This window comes from Bos indicus x Bos taurus, chromosome 15, assembly GCF_003369695.1.
Source record: "Bos indicus x Bos taurus breed Angus x Brahman F1 hybrid chromosome 15, Bos_hybrid_MaternalHap_v2.0, whole genome shotgun sequence".
Lineage (NCBI taxonomy): Eukaryota > Metazoa > Chordata > Mammalia > Artiodactyla > Bovidae > Bos > Bos indicus x Bos taurus.
In genome coordinates this window covers 30681875-30698720 of record NC_040090.1, presented here as the reverse complement: position 1 = coordinate 30698720, position 16846 = coordinate 30681875, and the positions used below count along the sequence as shown (strand labels likewise).

At 40.0% G+C, this 16846-nt stretch overlaps 1 protein-coding gene across 1 annotated transcript in view; it reads left to right on the top strand.

Moving 5' to 3' along the window:
* MRPL48 (mitochondrial ribosomal protein L48) overlaps positions 1-16846 on the top strand; it is a 55208-nt gene extending 38362 nt beyond the window's left edge. The window contains exons 5-8 of the mRNA XM_027562942.1: positions 3601-3770; positions 14105-14207; positions 15754-15843; positions 16549-16846. Of these exons, the coding sequence (XP_027418743.1) occupies positions 3601-3770; positions 14105-14207; positions 15754-15843; positions 16549-16623 (438 nt within the window). The 3' untranslated portion in view covers positions 16624-16846. The remainder of the gene's footprint in view (positions 1-3600; positions 3771-14104; positions 14208-15753; positions 15844-16548) is intronic.

The window sequence follows — 16846 nt, the reverse complement described above, 5'->3', positions numbered from 1 at the left end:
CAAAATACTTGAATAAACAGGTTACAAAAGAGAATATCCAAATGGCCGGTGGCCTTAATGGAAATGTGCTCCAGTTCAGTAGACTTAAAGGAAATGCAAGTTAAAAGTCTCAGTGCATTACCACTTCATACCAACCAGAATGGGTGAAAGAAACCAACCGGAAAACCTGACTATACTCGGTTTTATAAATACTGGCAAGAATGTAAAGCACCTAGAACTCTTAAGTACTCTGGTGGGAGTCTAAACTGGAAACGATTTTAAAAAACTGTTTGAGAGAACTATTAAAGATGAACCTCTGCACAGGTTCTGGGTATATCCCCAATGCAAATGCATACACGTGTTCACTGAGAGATACATGCAGAAACGTTTGTAGCAATACTGTTCATCGTGGTCCACACTGGAAACAACTCTAATTTGAAACAACTCTAATTTCTACCTTCAGTAAAAAGTATAAATAAGTTATAGCATATTCATATAAATAAACTACTAGGGCAATGGGAAGTAAAGAATTACTGTTTCATCTAAAAATGATGAATCTTGCAAACATAATCAGTTAAAGAAGCTGTACACAAAAGAGAACCTAGTATATTATTCCATTTTCACATATTTAAAAAATAGGCAAAGTAACCCTTTGGTTTTGGAAGTCAGAATAGTGGTTTGCCCATTTGGGGGACAGGATACTTTTGGGGTGCTGGTAGTGATCTGTTTCTTATTCAAGATACTGTTTATACAAGTGTTTTCAGTTTGTGAAAATTCATTGAGCTGTGTACTTATTTATGCAATTTTCATATGAATGTTGTTCAGTTGCGAAGTTGTGTCAGACTCTCTGTGACCCCATGGACTGCAGCACACCAGGCTTCCCTGTCCTCTATCTCCCAGAGTTTGCTCAAATTCATGTCCATTGAGTCAGCGATGCTATCTAAACATCAAATCGTGTGCTGCCGTCTTCTCTTCCTGCCTTCAATCTTTCCCACCATTAGGGTCTTTTCTAATGAGTCAGCTCTTCGCATCAGGTGGCCAAAGTATTGGGGCTTCAGCTTCAGCATTAGTTCTTCCAATGAATATTCAGGTTTTTATTTCCTTCAGAATTGACTGGTTTGATTTCCTTGCAGTCCAAGGGACTTTAAAGAGCCTTTTCCAGTACCACAGTTCGAAAGTACCAATTCTTTGGTGCTCAGCCTTCTTTATGGTTCAACTCTCACATCCATACATATCTACTGGAAAAACCATAGCTTTGACTATATGGACATTTGTCAGCAAAGAGATGTCTCTGCTTTTCAATATGCTGTCTAGGTTTGTCATAGCTTTCCTTCCAAAGAGCAAGATTATTTTAATATCACAAGAATATTATATTGTAAAAACATTTTGACTTAAAAATTTTTAAAAACAAGGTAGATTTTAAGACTCTAACTTTGAATGGATAAAAGATTCATATTATTAAAAATTCAAAAAATATAGAAGGGAAATAGTTTAAAAATCTCCTTTCCACACCTGTTGCCCAGCCATCCAGTTCCCTTCCTCATAGGTTACCAATAGTATTAGTCTTTTTGTGTATCCTTCCAGAGTTACTTTTTAATATGCAAGCAAATACATATGTAAGTAGTTAAACATACACACATCTATTCTTCCCTGCTTACCCTTTTTATATGTATGGCAATATTCTGAACACATTATTCTACAGTCTGCTTTTGTCGTTTATCTTAAAAATCTTTCTATATCACTACATAAAGAAGTTCTTTATTTCTTCTTACAGCTGCATAATGTACTACTGAAAGAATGTGCCATGATTTATTTAATAGATTCCCCTCCTGATGGGCATTTAGGTTAAATTATTTCTGGTTGAGAAGCTTTCTTGATCCTGATCTATGTTGTGTTACATATCTATTTTTCCAGGCCTCATTTTAATTTTTTACAGCAGTTTGAACAGGTTGATCTGTAGTAAAGCCGTACTTTATATGAAATAAAAGGATAGAAATAAAATAATTTTTCTGCCTCTAAATTTTTAAATGGAGAAGGCAATGGCACCCCACTCCAGTACTCCTGCCTGGAAAATCCCATGGACGGAGGAGCCTGGTGGGCTGCAGTCCATGGGGTCGCTAAGAGTCAGACACGACTGAGTGACTTCACTTTACTTTTCACTTTTATGCATTGGAGAAGGAAATGGCAACCCACTCCAGTATTCTTGCCTGGAGAATCTCAGCGACAGGGGAGCCTGGTGGGCTGCAGTCTATGGGGTCACACAGAGTCGGACACGACTGAAGTGACTTACAGCAGTGACTTACCAGCAAACTTTTAAAAGAAAGGCTGTCTAAATAATTGGACTGCAGAATTTCAAAGCTAGGAAGGCTGGCAGAGAACTAATTTTGTGCTTTCTTGTGATTGATTTCCTTAATATTCTGATGAAAGTTAAGGATTTTCTCCTTAGAAAAATACACACACATGTAAAATTTTGCACATAAGTTTTGGGGTTGACAAACCCCTTAAAATTCCTCTATGGGTTCTAGATTAAGAATCTGTTGGGACTTCCCTGGTGGTCCAATTAAGAATCCCACTGCCAGTGCAGGGACATGGGTTCAATCCCTGGTCTTGCAAGATTCCACATGCCACGGGGTAACTAAGCCCTTGTGCCACAACTACTGGGCCTGCACTCTAGAGCTCGTTCTTTACAAGAGAAGCCTCCACACTGAGAAGCCCACGCACCACAACTAAAGAGTAGCTCACCGCAATGAAAGAAAGCCTGCATGCAGCAGTGAAAACCCAGCACAGCCAAGAAGAAATAAATGTAAAAAAAGGAGAAAGAGTTTTTAAAAAAAAAAAAAAAAGGAATCTGTTGGGAATTCCCTGGTGGTCCAGTATTTAGGACTCTGTGCTCTCACTGCCAAGGGCCTAGGTTCATGTCCAACTCTTTGCGACCCTGGAGTTCTCCAGGCCAGAATGCTGGAGTGGGTAGCCTATCCCTTCTCCAACAGATCTTCCCAACCCAGGAATCGAACCAGGGTCTCCTGAATTGCAGGTGGATTCTTTACCAACTGAGCTATCAGGGAAGCTGAAATAAATAAATAAAATTTTGAAAAAGAGAAAGAATTCTTAAAAAAAAAAAAATCTGTCAGGAATTCCCTGGTGGTCCAGTGGTTAGGACCCTACTCTCATTGCGGAGGGCCTAGGTTCAATCCCTGACCAGGGAACTAAAATCCGACAAGCTGCACAGGCAGCCAAAAAAAGAGAAACTCCTCAAGAATCTGTTATCTAGTATAACCCCGGTGATATAAAAATTGGGAAACTGAGGGCCAGAGATGGAAAGTGAGTCTCAAAACTAGTTAATGGCAGAAGACAGTCACATGTATTTATGTTAAATAACTGCCAGCAATATTTCCTCTGCTTTCACTGACTGATGCTACAGCCCAGAATGGCAAGGAAGGCTGCCCATTCCCACCTAGGAAAAGTTCAGTTTGTAGGTAGGGTAATCAGAGAGAAACATGGTAAACAAATTTAATTGAAAGATTGATTTATATATATATATACATGTATATATCAAGATGGTATTGTTAGAATTTCTTGTATAATACTTTGACTTTTCTTTCTCTTTTGTTTTGTGTTCAGCCCAAAAAGAAGAAGGGAAAAGTGGAAATAAGAGCCATTAATGTGGGGACAGATTATGAATATGGGACTTTAAACATTCACCTGATTGCATATGACATGGCCCTGACAGAGAGTTATGCCCAGTATGTTCACAACCTCTGCAATCATCTCTCCATTAAAGTCGAGGAAAGGTATGAAAGATGCCTTTGCATGGGATGTTCTTGGTGTGGGTAGCATGCTCTACTTTGTTGTTGTTAAATGAGATATAATTTTTGTTTTGAGAAATAATTTACATGTAGTAAAATTGACTCTTTTTAGGTATATAGTTTGGCACAATCAAAATACAGAACAGCTCCATTAAGTTTTAAAAAGTTCCTTGGTGCCTGAGGTGTAGTTACTCTCCTCTGTCTTGCCTCTAGAGTCCCTGGCAACCACTGATTGATTTCCTGTCCCTTTTGTTTTAAGTTCTCCAGAATACCATATAAATGGAATGATACAGTATGCAGCTGTTTGTTTCTGGCCTCTTTCACTTAGCATAATGGATTTAAGATTTATCTGGGGTTTTGCAGACATGCCTTTATTCTGAATATCTATTCAGTATTCCATTAATTCTGATTATCTGTTCAGAATTCTGAATAGTTTTCCATTAAATGGTAAACCTTAATTGGTTTATGCCTTCACTGGTTGATATATATTTGGATTCTTTCTAGTTTATTGGTAATTATGAATAAAGCAAATAGATTCAAAATAAATAAATACATTCAAGGGATTAGATCTGATAGACAGAGTGCCTGAAGAACTATGGACGGAGGTTCATGACATTGTACAGGAGGCACGGATCAAGACCATCCCCAAGAAAAAGAAATGCAAAAAAGCAAAATGGGTGTCTGAGGAGGCCTTACAAATAGCTGTGAAAAGAAGGAAAGCAAAAAGCAAAGGAGAAAAGGAAAGATATATCCATTTGAATGCAGAGTTCCAAAGAATAGCAAGGAGAAATAAGAAAGCCTTCCTCGGTGATCAATGCAAAGAAATAGAGGAAAACAACAGAATGGAAAAGACTAGAGATCTCTTCAAGAAAATCAGAGATACCAAGGGAACATTTTCTGCAAAGATGGGCTCAATAAAGGACAGAAATGGTAGGGACCTAACAGAAGCAGAAGATATTAAGAAGAGGTGGCAAGAATACACAGAAGAACTGTACAAAAAAGATCTTCTCGATAAAGGACAGTATGGTAGGGACCTAACAGAAGCTGAAGATATTAAGAAGAGGTGGCAAGAATACACAGAAGAACTGTACAAAAAAGATCTTCACGACCAAGATAATCACGATGGTGTGATCACTCACCTAGAGCTAGACATCCTGGAATGTGAAGTCAAGTGGGCCTTAGGAAGCATCACTACGAATAAAGCTAGTGGAGGTGATGGAATCCCAGTTGAGCTATTTCAAATCCTGAAAGATGATGCTGTGAAAGTGCTGCACTCAACATGCCAGCAAATTTGGAAAACTCAGCAGTGGCCACAGGACTGGAAAAGGTCCGTTTTCATTCCAATCCCAAAGAAAGGCAATGCCAAAGAATGCTCAAACTACTGCACAATTGCACTCATCTCACATGCTAGTAAAGTAATGCTCAAAATTCTCCAAGCCAGGCTTCAGCAATGGGTGAACTGTGAACTTCCAGATGTTCAAGCTGGTTTTAGAAAAGGCAGAGGAACCAGAGATCAAATTGCCAACATCCGCTGGATCATCGAAAAAGCAAGAGAGTTCCAGAAAAACATCTATTTCTGCTTTATTGACTATGCCAAAGCCTTTGACTGTGGGGATCACAATAAACTATGGAAAATTCTGAAAGAGATGGGAATACCAGACCACCTGACCTGCCTCTTGAGAAACCTTTATGCAGGTCAGGAAGCAACAGTTAGAACTGGACATGGAACAACAGACTGGTTCCAAATTGGAAAAGAAGTACATCAAGGCTGTATATTGTCACCCTGCTTATTTAACTTGTATGCAGAGTACATCATGAGAAATGCTGGGCTGGAGGAAGCACAAGCTGTAATCAAGATTGCTGGGAGAAATATCAATAACCTCAGATATGCAGATGACACCACCCTTATGGCAGACAGTGAAGAGGAACTAAAAAGCCTCTTGATGAAAGTGAAAGTGGAGAGTGAAAAAGTTGGCTTAAAGCTCAACATTCAGAAAACGAAGATCATGGCATCCAGTCCCATCACTTCATGGGAAATAGATGGGGAAACAGTGGAAACAGTGGCTGACTTTATTTTTTTGGTCTCCAAAAATCACTGCAGATGGTGATTGCAGCCATGAAATTAAAAGACACTTACTCCTTGGAAGGAAAGTTATGACCAACCTAGATAGCATATTTAAAAGCAGAGACATTACTTTGTCAACAAAGGTCCGTCTAGTCAAGGCTATGGTTTTTCCAGTGGTCATGTATGGATGTGAGAGTTGGACTATAAAGAAAGCTGAGCACTGAAGAATTGATGCTTTTGAACTGTGGTGTTGGAGAAGACTCTTGAGAGTCCCTTGGACTGCAAGGAGATCCAACCAGTCCATCCTAAAGGAGATCAGTCCTGGGTGTTCATTGGAAGGACTGATGTTGAAGCTGAAACTCCAATACTTTGGCCACCTGATACGAAGAGCTGACTCATTAGAAAAGACTCCGATACTGGGAAAGATTGAAGGCAGGAGGAGAAGGGGACAACAGAGGATGAGGTGGTTGGATGGCATCACCAACACAGTGGACATGGGTTTGGGTGGACTCTGGAAGTTGGTGATGGACAGGGAGGCTTGTCGTGCTGCAGTTCATGGGGTCGCAAAGAGTTGGACACGACTGAGCGACTAAACTGAACTGACTATGTGGACCTTTGTAAGCAAACTAAACTAAAAATCTGTGCTTTTTAATACATAGTCTAGGTTTGTGCCTTTCTTCCAAGGAACAAGTGTCTTTTAATTTCATGGTTGCAGTCACTGTCTCTAGTGATTTTGGAGCCCAAGAAAATGTTTGTGACTGTTTCCGTTGTTTCCCCATCTATTGCCATGAAGTGATGAGACTGGATGCCATGATCTTAGTTTTTTGAATGTTGAGTTTTAAGCCAGTTTTTTCACTCTTTTCTTTCACCTTCATCAAGAGGCTCTTTAAGCCAAATTTGAACTTTTAAACCTTTATTACTTACAGTATAACTGTGCTAAATGTGCTCCTTAGAAGACTGGATAATCAGCTGTGACTTAAGCGCTCATAGCTGATAGTGCTTCAATTGTTTTAGGCCTAAAGATGTGTGCTTTATCTTTTTTCTGATGCCTGGGAGAGTTGGTTGCTCTTTCAGCACTTGACTCATAGCTCTATCATGTCACTTAGTGCTCTGGGCTGTAATGATCTCTTCGTGTGTCAGATCCCTTCCCCACTGACTACATAGGGACTGTGTTCTTTATTTCTTTAGTACCTAGCATAAAGACTGTCCCATGGGGGACATTAAGCCATTCTTGAAAGAACGACAGGTCCTTGAATATTATTGCACAATCCAGTTGTGTATACATTTCCTAAAATGTAATGGACGAATTTTTAATTAATCAAAAAGTACTGACTGAGCCTCTTTTTGCTCTGTGGTCCACATGCTCAGTGAACTAGGAGGCACTGGGCTTCTTGTGCTATAGTGTAGGCACTTTGTATCTTTTGTCTGGAGGATACAAAGGTAAATGCCCCTGATTTCAAGGAGAGTGTGTGTGTACATGTGTGTGCACACATACACACATATAAAAATAACTATAATGTGGAAGGTGGTAAGTGAAAGATAAAGTTTAATGTCAGTTCAAGGAGACAGAGTAGCATAATAATTTAGGGCTATGTTTCTCAAAGTACCACTCTGTGAAGCTATTACGAGCTTGTGCCAAAATGTACATTAACACTTTGCTCCCTTCATCAAGAAAGTCTTGCTGTTGAAAGACTTTCTATTGGAAGCTATTGAAAACAAAATGTTGATTGAATAAAAGTGTGTTTAGTGTCCCTTTCATGCTTCTTATCTTGTCTTGAATTGATAACAAGTTTGCTTATCAGCAGCTTGTCTTTGGATCATATTGAGTAACAAATGGTTAAGAGTGAAAACTCTGGAATCAAACTGCCTGCATTGAAATCCTAGTTTTACCCATTTTCACCAAGATGACCTTGAGAAATTCTGAACCTTGGTTTCTTTGACTCCATAATATGATGATAATTTTCCTATTTTTTTGAGTTCTGAAAATTAAATAGGAAAATATATGATAGCACTTAACAGAGAGATCAGCACATTATAAACACTCCGTAAATAATATTATTGCTATTAATAATTAATGAGATTTTTTTCAACTGGCACAGTTTAGGGGTAGCATCTCAGAAGCTGTGGTGGCAAAGGGGCATTAAATGCCATTTACAGAATGTTATCATACCTTCAGTGAATCAGCTCCTTGAAGTAGTGTTTTAAATTTTCAGAAGAACTTTTAAAGATATTTTGTTTTTAAAAACTGGCTGTGAAAAGCTCGGACTACATTTGAGTAAAGGTAGGAAGCAGTACCATTTGTTGAGCACCTACTATCAGCCAGCCACTCTGCCAAATACTTTTCTGTATATTACTTTACTTAATTCATATAAGCACCTTGCCATAGTGGATCCAAGCATTGACTTTGGAGCAGACTGCTTCAGTTTTTCCCTTGTTCTGCTACATTCTTACTGTGTGACAGACATTGGGCAGTTTTCTTAACCTGTTTGTGTCTTGGTTTCCTCATCTGTAAAATGAGGTTAATAAAAGTACCTATATAATAAAGCTGTAGTGAAAATTAAGGAGTTAATATATTTAAAATACTTACAATTAAGTTTAGAAACCATTGGCTGCTATTAGTAGTAGCAGTATAACAGAAGCTCGCCTATAGTCATACATCTAATCAGTGGCAAGGTCTTGATTTGAACCCACTTCTTTTCCTTCAAATTCTTAATTCCCTCTAACTGGTTCTCCACACTGCTATTTGTATGATCTTTCTAGAATGGAAATATGATCGTGTCACTCCCATGCTAAAGTTCTTCCATGGCCTCCCATTCCTTTAAGATCAAAATAAAAGTTCCTCACATGTCTTGCTAGGTGCTCCATTGTGCGGGCTTGTCTTTCTTGCCTTAACTCACACTTCCCTTTCCTCCTTCTATCTCCAGTTGCACTGACTTTGTTTTTTTGTCTTTTCCCACCTCAGGACCTTTGCATATGCTCTCTAACGCCTGGAATACTTTTTCCCCTTCAGCTAATCAACCCCTATTTTTTTCTTAGGCTTTATTTTGAATGTCACTTCTTCAGAGAACCTCTTTAATTTAGGTCTTTACGTTATATATTTAGGAGAAGTAAAGAGTAAAAAACTTCCCTTTTATAATGCTAATTCCTTACCCTCATAATTACTTGACTATTACTAGACTCTAAGATCTGTGAGGCAGGGACTATTTCTGTCTTTATCAGCAGGCGTGCTAAGACCTTGCACAGTACGTGACACATTGTGGGCACTGGATGAATACTTGTTGCCTTGGATTTAGTTCCAATAGGCATAAACATAAATTCCTAGTATAACAGAATGAACAATGTGCTGCTTTTTGCCTCTTTGCTTTTTCTTTGCTCCAAATAGTGCAGAGCATAAAGAAATGTTCACTTTTAGCAATTCACTTCTTTGGATTGATTGAGGTTTTCAGACCATTATATCAGGTATTCTTGCTGCCCAGCTTTTCAGAGATAAAATGATCTTCTTTTCTTCTGATTTTCATTTTATCTTGATCCATTTTTCCTTTAGGAGTTGGGAATAGGGCTCTGACCTTGAGATGGAACTGGGCAAGGGAGCTGTGTGCTAGCTTTTGTTCTATAAATGGTCTGCATCGCTGCAGCTGCAGCTCACCCAGAGGAGGAGAGGAAGAAGCCTTTCCTGTGGGTCCTTTAATTTTCCTGTCTCCCTAGCCGAGCAGCTGTCTGAAGAGAGGGAAATCTTACTTATCTGGGTGCAGCTTCCAAGCCTGAAGCTGACCAGCTCTTGTTCTCTGTGGAGAGCAAAAGCATCATTCTCTGTAAGGCTGCTCTTTGCTTTTTTTAAAAAATCCACTTACATTTTTCAAATGGAGGTATAACGTATGTAGTAGAGTCCACAGACTCTAAGTTCCCTAGCATCCTAGCAGGCCCCCTTGTGTCCTATCCCAGCAGTACTCCTCAAAAGCAGCACTATTTTGTCATGTTAGGTTGACTCTTGAAATTCAACTACTTCATTTCTTCTCTTCTGTTTTCCTATCTGATCATCCAAATAATGTTTATAGCAGAAAACTGGGGAAGTACAGAAATATGTAGATACTAAAGAAAAATAACCTTTACTCTTGTGACTTAAAGGTCTATTCTACTTTAAAATGACTAGAGTTCCCAGTATTTTTTTTTAATCAAACTATGTCTGATTTTTCTATTGGTTCTCTTTGAGGGCCTCAAGGCTCCTTGCCTTTGTAGACTGCCTTCTTTTGGAATGCCCTCCAGGCAAACATCTATGTTCATTCTTTACATCTTGATAAAGCACTGCCTCACCTATGAAGCCTTCCCCAGGCTCTCCCCCTTTTCTCCCTCTTGTCTCTGTAATATTTGGTATATACCTATGTTGCCTTTGTCTTCCTATAGTGCAAATGTTTGTGTACTTACCTGTCTCCAAAACATTCTTAACAAGCTCCTTGAAAGCATAAACTGCACTGTGCCCATCAGACCGCCTAGGACAGAACAGAATCTCAGTAAATGTTTGTTGAATAAGTGAATGAATAAATAAACAAATCAATGAAATCTTGCTGAAGTATTGTTGAAGAATAAAATGCATGCTCAGTGGTAGGAATGAACAAGTCCCACTTTATTCAGTCTTATCTGTGGAATGTCAAAAAAGAAAAAGAACATTTTAGAAGCTGTTTACTTTTCTGAAAGCTCTTACATAATTACTTTATTTGATTTTCATAACAAGTTTATGAATGTGCCCGCCTCCCCATTTGTGGCCATGCCATGCAGTATGTGGGATCTTAGTTCTCTGACTGGGGTTTGAACCCATGTCCCCTGCAATGGAAGTGTGGAGTCCTAACCACTAGACTGCCAGGGAAGTCCCTGATTTTTTTATAAAGAAGTTATTGCCAAGTGTAAATTTGAAGTGATCAGAGATTGTGCTATAAAATGGAAGAGGTTGTTATTTAGGGCAGCTTACCTGGAAGTTTGCAACACCTAGCATTTACTCACTGTTGTAAGGGCAAGGGAATTGGCATTTGTACCCATAGTATGCTAGGCAAATTACTTACATAATCTTATTTAACTGGGGCGGAGGCCTTACAAATAGCTGTGAAAAGAAAAGAAGCGAAAAGGAAAGATATAAGCATCTGAATGCAGAGTTCCAAAGAATAGCAAGGAGAGATAAGAAAGCCTTCTTCAGCGATCAATGCAAAGAAATAGAGGAAAATAGAATGGGAAAGACTAGAAATCTCTTCAAGAAAATTAGAGATACCAAGGGAACATTTGATGCAAAGATGGGCTCAATAAAGGACAGAAATGGTATGGACCTAACAGAAGCAGAAGATATTAAGAAGAGGTGGCAAGAATACACAGAAAGAACTGTACAAAAAAGATCTTCACGACCAAGATAATCACGATGATGTGATCACTCACCTAGAACCAGACATCCTGGAATGTGAAGTCAAATGGGCCTTAGAAAGCATCATTACAAACAAAGCTAGTGGAGGTGATGGAATCCCAGTTGAGGTATTTCAAATCTTGAAAGATGATGCTGTGAAAGTGCTGCACTCAATATGTCAGCAAATTTGGAAAACTCAGCAGTGGCCACAGGACTGGAAAAGGTCAGTGTTCATTCCAATCCCAAAGAAAGGTTATGCTGAAGAATGCTCAAACTACCGCACAATTGCCCTCATCTCACATGCTAGTAAAATAATGCTAAAAATTCTCCAAGCCAGGCTTCGCCAGTATGTGAACTGTGAACCTTCAGATGTTCAAGCTGGTTTTAGAAAAGGCAGAGGAACCAGAGATCAAATTGCCAACATCCGCTGGATCATGGAAAAAGCAAGAGAGTTCCAGAAAAACATATATTTCTGCTTTATTGACTATGCCAAAGCCTTTGATTGTGGAGATCACAAGAAACTGGAAAATTCTCAAAGAGATGGGAATACCAGACCACCTGACCTGCCTCTTGAGAAACGCGTATGCAGGTCAGGAAGCAACAGTTAGAACTAGACATGGAACAACAAACTGGTTCCAAATAGGAAAAGGAGTACGTCAAGGCTGTATATTGTCACCCTGCTTATTTAACTTCTCTGCAGAGTACATCATGAGAAATGCTGGGCTGGAAGAAGCACAAGCTGTAATCAAGATTGCCGGGAGAAATATCAATAACCTCAGATATGCAGATGACACCACCCTTATGGCAGAAAGTGAAGAGGAATTAAAAAGCGTCTTGATGAAAGTGAAAGAGGAGATTGAAAAATTTGGCTTAAAGCTCAACATTCAGAAAACTTAAGATCATGGCATCTGGTCCCATCACTTCATAGGAAATAGATGGGAAACAGTGTCAGACTTTATTTTTGGGGGTTCCAAAATCACTGCAGATGGTGATTGCAGCCATGAAATTAAAAGACACTTACTCCTTGGAAGGAAAGTTATGACCAACCTAGATAGCATATTCAAAAGCAGAGACATTACTTTGTCAACAAAGGTCCATTTAGTCAAGGCTATGGTTTTTCCAGTGGTCATGTATGGATGTGAGAGTTGGACTGTGAAGAAAGCTGAGTGCCAAAGAACTGATGCTTTTGAACTGTGTTGTTGGAGAAGACTCTTGAGAGTCCCTTGGACTGCAAGGAGATCCAACCAGTCCATCCTAAAGGAGATCAGTCCTGGTGTTCATTGGAAGGACTGATGCTAAAGCTGAAACTCCAATACTTTTGCCATCTCTTGCGAAGAATTGACTCATTGGAAAAGACTGTGATGCTGGGAGGGATTGGGGGCAGGAGGAGAAGGGGACGACAGAGGATGAGATGGCTGGATGGCATCACCGACTCAATGGTCATGAGTTTGAGTGAACTCCGGGAGTTGGTGATGGACAGGGAGGCCTGGCGTGCTGCCATTCATGGGGTCGCAAAGAGTTGGACACGACTGAGTGACTGAACTGAACTGAACTGAAAACCCTATGAACTAGGTATTATTATCTTCATTTAATAGCCGAAGAAACAAAGACCCAGAGAGCTGAATTAATTTGTCCAAGGTCAAATAGGTAATAAGTGGCAGAGCCAACATTTAAATCCAGTACTGACTCTCATGTTTCCAAAACACTTTCTATTACACCAGACTTCTTTTTGTAGCAGTCCATCTGTAGAGGGTCATGCTTCTTTCTCTTAATTCATGAAGTTTGTGTAGCATGAAATTTCAGCAATCCTACTGTTGTTATTAGTATTCCATTTGAGTATTCAGTTTGAGGAACTTTTTGATAAGATGAACACAATACTAATATCATATTTCTGTGTAGTCATCAGTTCTATCTCATCACCTTATCTGATTCTCATAATTGTCTATTGATATAAACCTGGATGGTAGTCCCCATTATACATGAAGAAACTGAGTCCAGGAAGGGGAAGGGACTTGCCTAAGTAAATATTGCTAATAAGTGGCAGGGCTAAGACGTGACCCCAAGTCCAGCAGTCTTTTCATTGTGGTATATAGATCTACTGAAGCTGATTATAGTGAGCATAGATTACAACAATGTTTCTCAACCTGGAGACATTTAACAATGTCTGGAGATAGTTCTAATTGTTATCACTTTGGGGGTACTACTAGCATTTGCTGGATATAGAGGTTAGGGATGCATAGGCCAGCCCCCACAACAAGAATTACCTGTTCTAAAGGGTCAATAGTGCTGACATTAAGAAATCCTGCTGTAGAACTGGAGCAGGGGACTCCCTTGGTGGTCCAGTGATTAAGACTCTGTGCTTCCAATGCAGGGTACATGGGTTTCGTCTCTGGTCAGAGAACTAAGATCTCACGTGCCTCACAGCATGGCCAAATTTTAAAAAAATAAATAAGTAAAATAAAAATACAACTGGAGCAGGATTGGATTTCATGCCTCATTTCTTCAGAAGAGATAAAATACCCAAGGTTAGCCTCCAGAGTATACCTAGTGGTGAGCTTAATTCTTTTAGAACTGGCTATTATTTAGTAGCAGCAAATACTTATTAATCACCAGGCTTTACTCAGAGTGTTATGTTAAGCATGACTAGGGATGCATAAAAGTATTAGACGTGGTCTATCCCTTCACGAAGTGTAAAGACTTCTGGAGAAGGTGTAAGAGGATCTGGTTACTTTGCCCCTGGCTGCAGATAGACAGCCCAAGGTTGCAGGAGCTACTGCATGCAGTGGTGGCTGCACTCAGGGACTACCCTGACTGAAGTGGTGTGGCTGGTTTAAAGGAACCCTCCCAATAGCTGACTTTTCCTTCCCACAGTTATGCGATGCCCACCAAAACCATGGAGGTGTTGCAGCTTCAGGACCAAGGCAACAAAATGTTACTGGACTCAGTTCTTACCACCCATGAGCGAGTAGTTCAGGTAGGTACTCTGGAAGAAACTTGAAATGTTTCTACCTCTCCTGGTTCTTTCTTGGTTGAGTTTCAAACCTGATATCCAGTTGTCTACTGGGTTTCTCCACCAAGATGTTCAACAGGTGCCCTACACTCGTGAATGCAAGACTAATTGTAGGAGGACTGTTTTTTTCCCTATAATCCTCCTCACCTTTGAACTTAATTCTTGACCCTTCTTTGTCCTTGGGTATCCATTCATTCTCCAGATTCTATGGTTTCTACCCCTAAAAACCTTTGAGATCCATCCACTTTGCTTTACACTCATGTCAATGTGATCATGTCATTTTCCCATATAGACCCCCTCAGTGGCTTCCCTTTAACTCTGTATCCATTAGCAGTCACTCCTTTTTCCCCATTCCCCTAGCTCCTGGCAACCACTAATCTACTTTCCATTTCTGTGGTTTTACCTCTTGTAGACACTTCTTCAAATGAAATTATATAATATGTGGCCTTTTATATCTAGCTTCTTTCATGTAGCATAGTGTTTTCAAGGTCCATCCATGTTGTAGTAGTAGCACATATCAATACTTCATTCCTTTTTTCTGCCAAGTAATATTCCAACACATGGACTTCACCCTTTTTGATCCACTCAAGAAATGTATCAGGAAGATAACCAGCAGGATGTTAAGGTGGTAACACTCTAAATCTATGTTAAATTTTTAAATGATTAAAGTACTTACAATCTTGGTTCTTTAAATGTTATCAGGAATAAATTATTTGAGCTTCATTTTATGACAGATCTAACTTGCCACCAAGGCCCACAGGATAAAGTTTGAACTCTTTTGATTAGCACCTAAGTACCTTCATGATTCTTCTCCAGCTTTTCCTCTTCACACCTTCATTCGTTCCAGTCACACATGGAACTAGTTTTAATTCCCTACTACTGTGCTTTTCCTTAGTACTGTGCTATTCCTTCACATTTTACTGAATATTATTTCCTCTGCCTTAAAAAAAAAACCAACTCCACACTACAGTTGAATTCTCCCAATTTACCCTTGTTTTTCAAGACTCCAGCCAGATGTTACCTCTTTTGGAAGCTCTTTTTTTTAAACCTCCCTGATGGGGTTAGGTAGATGTTTCTCTTCTGGGTTCTGCCTTCCCCCTACATGCCTTTCTTCCAATACATCTGATTTATCTTTGGATTCTCAGCACAGGGTCTGATGACAATCAGGTGGTGGGTGGTCTATGTGGGTAAACTTGAGTTGACTCAGAAAGTCATCCTGGACTTAACCTCTTAATCCAGTTATGACATTCATTGCCTACAAGAGCAGATATTGGTGGGGGCGGGGAAGAGCAGATACTGGCCATGACCATCTCAGTAATCAGACAACTTGGCAGATCAGCAAGAGAAATCGAAATCCTGTGAAGTCTGAGCTCCAAAATCAGCTCTGGGTGTTAATCCTTCACCCAAAGGCCCTCAGGCTCTACTGGAGCTGACATTTGAGCCCTTGCCCTTTCTGCCCAACCACCTAACTTTCAGTGACTCTCTTCAAGCATCTTCTTTTCTTTTGCAGATCAGCGGTTTGAATGCTACGTTTGCAGAGATTTTCTTGGAAATAATCCAAAGCAATCTTCCTGAAGGAGTCAAATTGTCGGTGAGGGAGGTAGGTGCTAATTTGAGAAGAGGCCCACTGATGGGCTCAAAATATGGATAAGAAAATCTGGACTGGCTGACTTTAGAAACAAAAAAGGCATGTAGATAACTTAACCCAGATAATAATCAGGAAAGGTGTGCAGGCTGCTTTACCGTGATTATTAGTCTGACTATTCCAGTGCATCAGGGATCATACTTCATAGACCATGAAAGCTGAACTCTGTCAGAGCATCCTGATGTTAGGGGTAGCCCATTATACCCCCAAATTCCCTCCCTTGAGGCAGCTGTATAGCAGAAAGAATATGATTTAAGGTCACATGCAGTGTAAGTAATCAGAACACAAATAGGCATGGAGGAAGTCCAATTCAAATTTGAGTCCTTGATACCTAATATAAGTCTGGTACATAGTATGTGTGTGCATGCTAAGTCGCTTCAGTCACGTCAGACTCTTTGCAACACTGTTACTGTTGCCTGCCAGGCTCCTCTGTCCATGTGGATTCTCCAGGCAAGAATACTGGAAGTGGACTGCTGTGCCCTCCTCCGGGGGATCTTCCCAACCCAGGGATCGCACCCTGGTACATAGTAGCTACTCAGTAAAAGTTAGTTGAATCCAAATAATTTTCTACAGAGCTGGCTGATGTAGCCTTTTCTGACGCTGGGCGTATCTGAATGACTCTGTAGTAATTCCCTCTTATTTTCTTTTTCTTCTCCACAGCACACTGAAGAAGACTTCAAGGGAAGGTTCAAAGCTCGGCCAGAACTGGAAGAACTGTTAGCCAAGTTGAACTAGCTCGTTGCAGACCCTTTCATGCCTTTCAGCACTGGTGATGTTAGTGGCAAGGGGAAGAGCTTCCTGGGTGGCCAGAGTTGAGCAGGAGACCCTGACTCTCAACATCATAAGTACTCATCTCCACTGCAAGGAGTATCTCCTCTCCTTGCTTACCAATTGTCAACGCTTTTCTTTGAGCCAACCCTGGGTATCCTCCGTCTAATAAAAAGCTGCTGCTGATGGA